The 9358-nt window shown below is 43.0% G+C and overlaps 1 protein-coding gene across 13 annotated transcripts in view; it reads left to right on the top strand.

The window, feature by feature from the left end:
- Nucleotides 1-9358, top strand: part of LOC132991909 (calcium/calmodulin-dependent protein kinase type II subunit beta) — a 48885-nt gene continuing 39527 nt past the window's right edge. For 4 of the 13 annotated variants that reach the window (XM_061060882.1, XM_061060885.1, XM_061060897.1 and 1 more), the window contains exons 1-3: nt 2-304; nt 5800-5894; nt 9303-9358. The exon at nt 9303-9358 is cut by the window's right edge and continues 4 nt beyond it. In XM_061060882.1, the coding sequence (XP_060916865.1) occupies nt 243-304; nt 5800-5894; nt 9303-9358 (213 nt within the window). In that variant the 5' untranslated portion in view covers nt 2-242. Of the gene's footprint in view, nt 305-5799; nt 5895-9302 lie in introns of all 13 variants that reach the window. The other 9 variants (XM_061060883.1, XM_061060895.1, XM_061060892.1 and 6 more) reach the window with 4 other exon arrangements.

Consider the following 9358-nt stretch of genomic DNA (forward strand, 5'->3'; position numbering starts at 1 on the left):
TTACCATTTTGTGTGGTATTTAAAGAGTCCGTCCTCTCCGCCTGCCAGAAACCATTGGATCCGGGACCGTGCCTGCGTGCCTGCGTGCGTGTGTGTGTGTGCGTAAAGTGTTAGCGTGCGCCGGGGCTGAAACCATCCGGAGGGTTCTGATCGAGGTGGGCGGAGACTGAAAGCCGGAGAGGTCCTGCAGCGACGCGCCGAACCATTCCGGACTCCCGCACCCGTCCGAGAAAGGAAACATCATGGCTACTACTACTTGTACGCGTTTTACAGATGAATACCAGCTGTACGAGGAGCTTGGCAAGTAAGCTGCTGTTACATTCATTTTACATTTGATTACAGAGCATGAAGAGGGAGGGATGGAGGGGTCTGCACAGCTGCGGTGATGGATGCAGCTCCATCCGTTCAAAACAAAAACGCACGCTGGTTCTGCTTCTAAAATGAGCTCCTTTAAAATCTAAATTAAGCAGCTTCCTTAATGCTTTTCTGTCCTTTTTTGCACAAATAAATCTTGTTTGAGAGCGGGAGGTATGTGACAGCTGCTAGATTTTGCATGAAGATTGATCTGCATGAGCTCAGGAGCACTTCTGGGCACCCCCCCCCCCCCCCCCCCCCCCACCCCTTCTTTGCCCAAGGGCTAATTAGGGACAAACAGGCCCTAATATGAGGGGCAATCTGATGTGTCGGAATTAAGCTCCCTCATCATCAGCTGGCTCTAATCACAGTGGCACACAGTTTAGCAGAGAAGTCCGAATAATGCTGCTGCCCTTGATCTACTGCTAATCTAATGAGGTGTGTCTTTTGGTGGTGGTGGGGGGGGGGGAGTAGATTTAGGATGTGTGGCCCCTCACAAGAGGCAGACAAATCGAGACTGAAGAGCCCATGGGTGCCACAGTGGGTAGATGCAAAGTGGACTCCATGTCTCTGTCAGGTTGTGCGTGGGTAGAGAGGATCTCTCTCTCTCTCTCTCCCTCCCTCTCTCTCTCTCTCTCTCTCTCTCTCTCTCTCTCTCACTCTCTGCCTCACAGGAACATTTATTCCACAGCACCAGAGGAGAAAAAAATAAAAAAGCAAGTTCAGTGCCGAGGATGGTTTCAGTTCAAGTGTTGATATTTTCGTTTTACAGACTGATTCGACCTCTTTTGTGCTGGCTGGGATCTCCAGTGTGTGTGTGTGTTTGTGTGGGAAGTGATAAGTTAAAGACAATAGACAGGCAGCTGCCTTCACTGATAATAGTCAGAGTCTTATTGCTGTTTTGCTGCTGTTGTCACTTTTTGACGTGTGTTGGGTTTATTATGTAAAGCAGATGTTTGGGAATATTCTGCAGGGGGCGGAGTTTTATGTGCACCGGATGTCGAACACTTCCTGGTTTTGACAGAGGCGATCGGGGTCACCCAACAAGTTAGACTTTTAATAAACATGGAAGAAGCCTCAGTGACGTCACCCATTGGTTACTGAAGGTTGATGGCGGTCTCCGTGCTGGAAATGCTGTCTCAGTCTAACTTTCAGTCAACCTAACGACAGGCTGAGAGCTGGAGCTGAGGCGGGTTTTAAACCTCCTGACAAACCGTTACACCGCGCCCACCTGTCAATCAGGTCAGCTACACGCCTTATTGTGAATAACTCTTATCCTTCATCAAATCAAAACTGATGAGTCATCAAAACATTCACCCCCCCGTACAGTGTGTGTCCATCGAGACATGAGCTAATCACACCTATTTGGTTTTTTGAACCAGGCTGTAAACATGTTAATCTCTGCTGTAAAAACAGGCTTTTTAGAATGGGTGTGTATGTGACTTCCTGTGCTTCTGCAGCCAGCCTCTAGTGGACACTCCAGGAACTGCAGGATTTTTTGCACTTTCGCATCACCTTCATTTTTTACAGTCAGATTCCTTGCTCCAGAAGGATCCAGCATGTTTTACCTCAGACTCAAATACTTTTGCTCTAAATGAGGGTGTTCTGGAAATTTGTGTTGAGAGAAACACCGAGCCAACAGTCGTCTTTCTGACAGTTGAATCCAGGAGTTTGCAAATGGACCTCTGCTCTCTCCAGCATGAGATGGAGATAAGGAGGAGGAGGCCCAGAGAGGACATGTCAGAATAAATACGGTGCATTATCTTGACCTAGTTACACTTTGTTTCCTGAGAGGACAAAGGCAACAACAAAAGATTAATCACACAGTATTCTTCACAATGTGCTGTGATATGAGAGTGTTATTTATGATGTCATGATTATGAGGAAGACAAGGTGTGAGAATTCCCATGACAAGGGTTAATATTTAAAATTAATAAATACCTTTCATATCGTATCTGTGATTCTCAAACGTAAATGTTAGCAAGGAAGTGGCTAAATGCTAACGTAGCTGTACCTTGGGTTTGCATTGTCTGTGTATATTCTCATCAGTATGGAAGCTTTAAAATGAGTGTTTTTAGTATGTTTGAAAACTCCATATTTGACCCCTCCATGACCCCTGAAACCCTCCTTTGAAACAGCTGTTGATCTCCTTTTGCAACTTCTCTGTTGCATTTAAATATTTATGAGCAGGAATAGTTAAACAGTTTCTTTAAAAACAGATTTTTCTTTTCAATCAACTTCGGGCTGATTTTTCCAAATTTAAAACACTTTTTAAAGATGGATTTTTGACTTTTTGGTCCCTTTATTGTAGGGATTGGACAGTGGTTAGAGTCAGAAATCAGAGAGAGAGAGAGAGTGGGTAATGTCAAGCGGGAAAAGAGCCACAGTTGGATTCAAACCCTGCCGCATCATGGGCTACAGTCTCTGTGCATGTGGCACACGCTCTAACCACTAGGCCACTGGCGCCTCTATATAAAACACTTTTAATCCCTATTCGTCTCCCTCTGTTAGTCTGACCACTGTCCACTTTTATATTAAATCTACTTAATCTATTTTGTGTTTAATTTAATACTTGCTCTGTGTTTGCTGCTCCTTATTTTTGTCTTCTTCATTTTGCTCTGCGTGCCTTTGAATCCCCCCCTCCCCCCAGGGACAAATAGAGTTTATTAAATTGAATTAAATTGAATCTATCACTGCAACAAAAGCTCCCCCATGGCTTCATAAAAACATGACAGATTGATAATTAATGACTACACACACATTTTTAATATTCAGTTAGTTTGTAGTTTGATCGATCGATGATGTTGTTTCACTCTGAGGTCTGAATCCTTTCCAACAGCCTTTGAATCAAAATAAGTTTCTCCTGTTTAAAACTTTAAGCAACAAAAAGCACAAGCGACTTAAAATATTTATGTTTTAATACATATTTAATACTCAAAGACTGACGGTTAAAAGATTTAAGGCTTGCTTAAATTTAGGCTTGACTTAGAAATCCTGAGCTATGAGACACCAACCGATTTTTTCTTTAACTGGAACCCTCTCTGAAGGCTAACGAGGGTCTAGATGTCGTGTGTAGTAAGTGGACTTTTAGTCAAGATTATTATTTATTATTCTCGGCTGAATGGCTTTGTGGAGTTTCTTGGCAAACAAAGGAGGATTTCAGTGCTCAGATTCAAAGGTAAGCCGCTCTCTGTGTTTAACAAAAGCAGGTTTTGACCCTCCTGACTCCCCACCTGCCCTGCAGATAACCTGCCATGTCGAGTCTCCTGCTGCTGTTTCACCACGCAGCAGAGAGTGTCAGCGAGTGTCATGCTTACTCACCACGGCTCCTCATAACGTATGCATGTTGGAGAGCTCATGAGAGAGGCCGGGGCTCAGAGGGGAGTGTGAGTGTTTCATTGCGTAACAATGCTGAGGTGAGATAAAATTAGCTCCGAGAAATGACAGAGGTGGTTATTTCTGTTTGTCTCTGTTGGGTTTGATGAGAAACTGTGGCCCTAAAAACTCCAGCGCTGCACACTTAAAAAACGCTTATCCTTCAAACGCTGCTGCTCTTTCCTCTGATTGATCACTTTGCATTACATAATTAAAGTCGTGGAGAAAAAAAATATGAGAAGACAAATCATGCAGATACTTTAAGAGGTTGTAGCTATTAACATTTTTCTGTCTTTAAAGCAGGTTAAATAAAGTACCTGACTGGTGCTGCATATTTCTCATCCGATTCAAGACACAGTTTCTTATAACCTGCGTCACAAATGGTTACCTTCATCATGATTTCTTTCACTCTTTAAAGAAGGTCAATGAAATGCCAAGTACCTGAAAATTATGAGATGCAGCAATTTTCTCTCTAATTTCCAAGTTCAGGTCAAGAGAAGCACATTTGAATAAAAGTAATGACACAGAAATGTTGACCCTAGCTGTGCCTGGAAGTTTTAGATGAAGATTAAAGATTAACCTTTATTTCATCAGTTTCAAAGACTGAAACAAGATGCACAAAAGATAAAACACTTTTTCAGCTCAAGACAATCAAATCAAGTTGGAGGCTTCAGCAAATGCTTTTTATGACTTCCCCTCCACAGAAGAAAACAACAGCGAGAGAGCTCTTTGTTTCCTCAAATCGTTTTTTTCCACTTATTTTATTTAGTCACCAGTAAGCACACGTGCTGCTAGCTGTTTTGTCCTCAGATGCGCTCAAGAGTTTTTAGAGAGGCAGCTCCTACTATGATTCTCTGTCTGATCGGACACCTTCTGAAGGTCTAAAAAGTCAAAGATAAAACAGAAATAGCTAAATGCAGACACTAGCTGCTTAACTCAACTTAATATGTCGATAAAAACATCGAGCAAACTGTGTTTCACGATCATTTGGTGGAAAACGTTGTTGTTTATGGCTGCAGGAGTTTTGTTTTCACAATCTTGGTATTCAAATAAGAAGCTAGCAACAATTCATTAAGCTAACAAGTACCATCAGTTAACATTAACCTTAGCTAACAACAGTAACTTCAGCTAACAACCGTTACTTTAGGTAACTTTAACATTAGCTTACAACAGTAAAGATAGTTAACTGGTTTAAGCTTTTAACTTGTGTTACCAATAGGCTAGTTACTTCAGCTAACAACCTTAAATCTAGCTAACAACATTAACTTTAGCTAATCAAATTAAATCTAGCTAACAACATTAACTTTAGCTAAACACAGTAACAGTAAATCTAGCTAACATGAAAATAGCTAGCACCTGTAACTTTAGCTAACACTATTAAAACTAACAGCAAACAACAGTAGCCTAACTAGCTAAGCGGTTAGTTAGCATTTCCAGCATGGCGCTCACCATCGATGGGGCTCCAAACTCCCTGCAATAACAGATAGGTGACGTCACTGAGGCTTTGTCCAGTAATATTTAAAGTCTATGTGCAGCCGGGTTTAATATATGAAAAGTTTAAAGATTTGGATGATTATCTGTCTTCTAGGTTCAACCTCAACTAATATGAACTGCTGAACTCAGTTGGTAAAATCAAAATGGCGCCATGTTCTTTTGGGACTTAAATTACAAGAAAAGTTGAAATGTTGTAGATAACCTCTGTTTTAAGATCTAACATTTTCTCCATGTGCGAGACCGATCCATCCATCTATCATCTATACTGCTTGTCAGGCTCACGGGAGGGCTGGAGCCAGGAAGCGGTGGTACACCCTGGATTGGTTGTGAGACAGATGTCTTTGCAAAAGTGCCTTGAAATCTTCATCTTTTACACAACAGTGTGAAATGTTGGATGACGTGTTATGTGTTATTGCGCCTCCATCCCGGGGTTCATCATGCATTCAGATCAGGTTGGTTTGAAAGCAGAGAGTCCAGGACAACAGTGAGGTCACTCCGATGCCCCTCTGATGCTGACGAAGCTTAAATAGCAGCTGACCCGTCTCCTCCTCCTGTCTCCTGTCTGTTTTTTCCCAGGGGGGCCTTTTCAGTGGTGCGCCGCTGTGTCAAACTCTGCACAGGCCAAGAGTACGCCGCCAAAATCATCAACACCAAAAAGCTCTCGGCCAGAGGTGAGAATCAAGCGACAGAAAGACATTTACAACATGGCTGCATGTGTGTTTTCATGGGCTCGTAAGAATATGAAGCAGCAGAGGCATCATGGGGGATTTAATCATGATGTGCATGTGTGTATGTCCCAGATCTAAGAGCCCATATTAGCATATTTTAGCGAGTGTTTGATTCCAGCATGTGAAGCCTCCACGTCTGTTCCTGCGAGAGAGGCAGATGATGGGTGCTGTTGGATCCACAGCTTCAAAAAGTGCGACGGAAAAATCTACATTTTCCCTGAATAAATTGTTACAAGGAGGACGTTTTCCAACAGTATTAAAAAATAATGGATTCATGCCCACAGTCTACCTGTTTTAAGTGCTTTTTATGGCATGTTAGACGTTGTAAGTCCTATTTTAATAACCTATAGTCCTAAGTGCATGGTGCAAGTTCATCCACAGTGTGTCCACCCGCTATTCATCATCTTTTATTCCCTCCAAAAGTCTGATGCCACTGCAGGCATGATGGTGCGTCTTAGTTAATGAAAAATACATCATTTAAAGAGGACATGTCATCCCCCTCCTCCACCTTTTCAAACAGTCCCCTCCTCCACCTTTTCAAACAGTCCCCTCCTCCACCTTTTCAAACAGTCCCCCTGTAGTCTAAATGAAACATCTGTGCTGTGCTTTGGTCAAAATATAACATGAATCAAGCACCAGAGGAGGTTTGTGACCCTGTATAAACCAGCTCTCTCAGAACGCTCCGTTTTGGTGTGTGTGTCTCTTTAAATGCAATGAGCCCCCCCCACCCCGAGTTTTCCCAGTAGACATCACTCCTCTGTAGAGAGAATAAAAATGGCCGACCTGCTCAAAAGTTTTGTTCTCGTCTGGGGGTGGAGTCCATGGGTGGAGATACCAGAATCCCACTGTGACATCACAAGGAGAACACATTAGAAACAGAGCATTTTCCTCTGTGTTATAAGACTTATGCAGACCACAAACAAAGGACTGGATGGTTTATTTCACATGTTGTGGGTCAGTAGACTCTCAGGTTACACAGATATATGTTCAAAAACACAAAGTGGATTTTTCAGAACATGTCCCCTTTAAGAAACAGGAAAATACCGCGTCTTAGACTTTCTTTCTTCTACCTCAATGCGCCTGCGGCAACAAATCTTAAAAAACAATATGTGACTCTGACACGTGTCACAGTGTTTAAAATGGGTACTGCAGTCCAAATTCAAAACATATTTTTGTCTGCTGCTCCAATAAAACCCAACTAATTTAAGACCCACAGGAGCTCTGATAGGTGGAAGTGCCTTTCTTCTTATACAGTATGACGGGATGGTGATCAAAGCAACAACCATCAATGACACTAACAACGTGTTGTTCTGCAGATTGAAGACAAGGCTTTTTGTCTCGCTCTGTAACATTTTGATATCTCGCTCTGTTTCTCCTGATATGATAACACCCTTCAAACCCTAACAACACGTCCATCAACCAGAAACAAAATTCTTTGCTTTTGCACCCAGGTTTTTGTCACTTTTGGTGCAACAAAGCTAGACAGCCAGATGTGCCACAAATGCAGAAACAAAAAAAAAAACACATTTTGAGACCAACACGCTCGTGGTGATGTGAAAATTACGACTGCATCTAGCAGTGACACGACCGATGCTTCATGCGTCGTCTTGCAGAGGATGTTAGATCGAGTTTCTGTCTGTAATGTTTCCTCTGATGTAATAATACTCATCAAAAGGCGTCAAAATGTCCCAGAAACCATCTGGAAAAAAAAGCATCATTGGTGTAATCACAGGAAAGAAAATGAGATCTTGTGAATGAGTGTGCAGCGTCACTCTCACGCCACCTGCATTAATCAGCTCGTTTGTCAGATTCAGGTCTCTGCGCTTCACGTCGGACGTCCGTCTTTTTTTCTGAAGTGACTGACACAGGTGTGTGTGTGTGTGTGTGTGTGTGTGTGTGTGTGTGACCTGAAGGGCAGCGCTGAGTGTAGCTCTGACAGTCCACATTAAAACCAGAAGAAGAAGAAGAAGAGCAACACTCGGATCAAACTCACTTGTCAACAGGAAAACTAGATCCCCTATCTCCTTTCCTTCTCTCCTTTCCTCCCTCTATTGTCCTCTTCATTTATCGTGTTTCCTCTCCTGTCTCCTCTATCTCCCTCCTTCCTTCTGTCCTGCATGCTCGTTCCCTTCTCCTTTCTTTCTCTGTTTCCTCTCGTCTCCTTAACACTGTTTCCTCTCGTCTCCTTAACACTGTTTCCTCTCCTCTCTTTCCTTGTCTCCTCTCCTCCTGTTTTGTTCTTAGCTTATCTCATGTTTCCTTTCCACCTCTCCTGTCTGCTTCTTTCATCATCATGTTACCATTTTCCCTCCTGCCTGTCTTCTCTCTCCTCTCCGGTCGGCTCATATCCTCCTCTTTTCCTTTTGTCCTTGTTTCTTTCCCTCTTGGTTCCTTTCCTCTTCTCACTCTCTCCTCTAGCTTTAGCCCTACTACTCAATGTTTCTGCTCCTCTCCTTCCCTCCTCTCTCTCTCCTTCTTGTTTACGATCTTGGTACCTTTTCTCTTTCTCCTTCCCTTTCTGATTATTTCCTTTCTTGTCATGTCCTTGTCTTTTCCTCTTTGCATTTCCTCCGGTTTCCTTAACTTGTTTCATTCACTCCGCTTTCCTTATTTTCCCTAACTTCTCTCCTTATCTCCCCTACTTGTTTACTCCCTTTTCATTCATTCTGTTATCCCATCCTCTCATTTCCTCTCCTAGCTCCTTGTTTTATCTCCTCTATCCTCTTCTTGTCTGCTTGTTTCTGCTTCTCTCTTCTCGTTTCCTTCTCCTCCTGTCCTCCCCCTTCAGCTTCCTTATTTCTCGTTTCATCCTCTCCTTTCCTTGATCTCTCCTCTCCTTGGTCTCTCCTTGGTCTCTTTTCTCCTTGGTCTCTCCTCTCCTTGGTCTCTACTTGGTCTCCCCTCTCCTTGGTCTCTTTTCTCGTTGGGCTCCCCTCTCATCGGTCTCTCCTTGGTCTCTCCTTTAATTGGTCTCTCCTGTCCCCTTCTTTCCTTGGTCTCTCCTCTCCTTGGTATCTCCTCTCCTCTCCTCTCCTCTCCTCTCCTCTCCTCTCCTCTCCTCTCCTCTCCTCTCCTCTCCTCTCCTCTGATGTGGATCGAGGGGTTAATTGGGCATCTGGGACAAAACTTTCCCTCAGGCCGTTCTCACAGCTGTGTGTGTAGTAGAGTCGTGTTTGTGTGTCTCATAACTCCTTGGTATTCACCTTGAAAAACATTCACCACTTCAAACTTTGTATAACGACACAAATATCCATTATTTATTTGTTATTAATGACACGTTCATCATGAGTAATAACCTTCTTCTTTGACTTGTGTGTAAATCTGTCATGTTTATCTGATTGTTTTTTTTAGATCATCAGAAACTGGAGCGAGAAGCCCGGATCTGCAGATTGCTCAAACACTCCAAC

Source organism: Labrus mixtus, chromosome 17 (assembly GCF_963584025.1).
Source record: "Labrus mixtus chromosome 17, fLabMix1.1, whole genome shotgun sequence".
Taxonomy (NCBI): domain Eukaryota; kingdom Metazoa; phylum Chordata; class Actinopteri; order Labriformes; family Labridae; genus Labrus; species Labrus mixtus.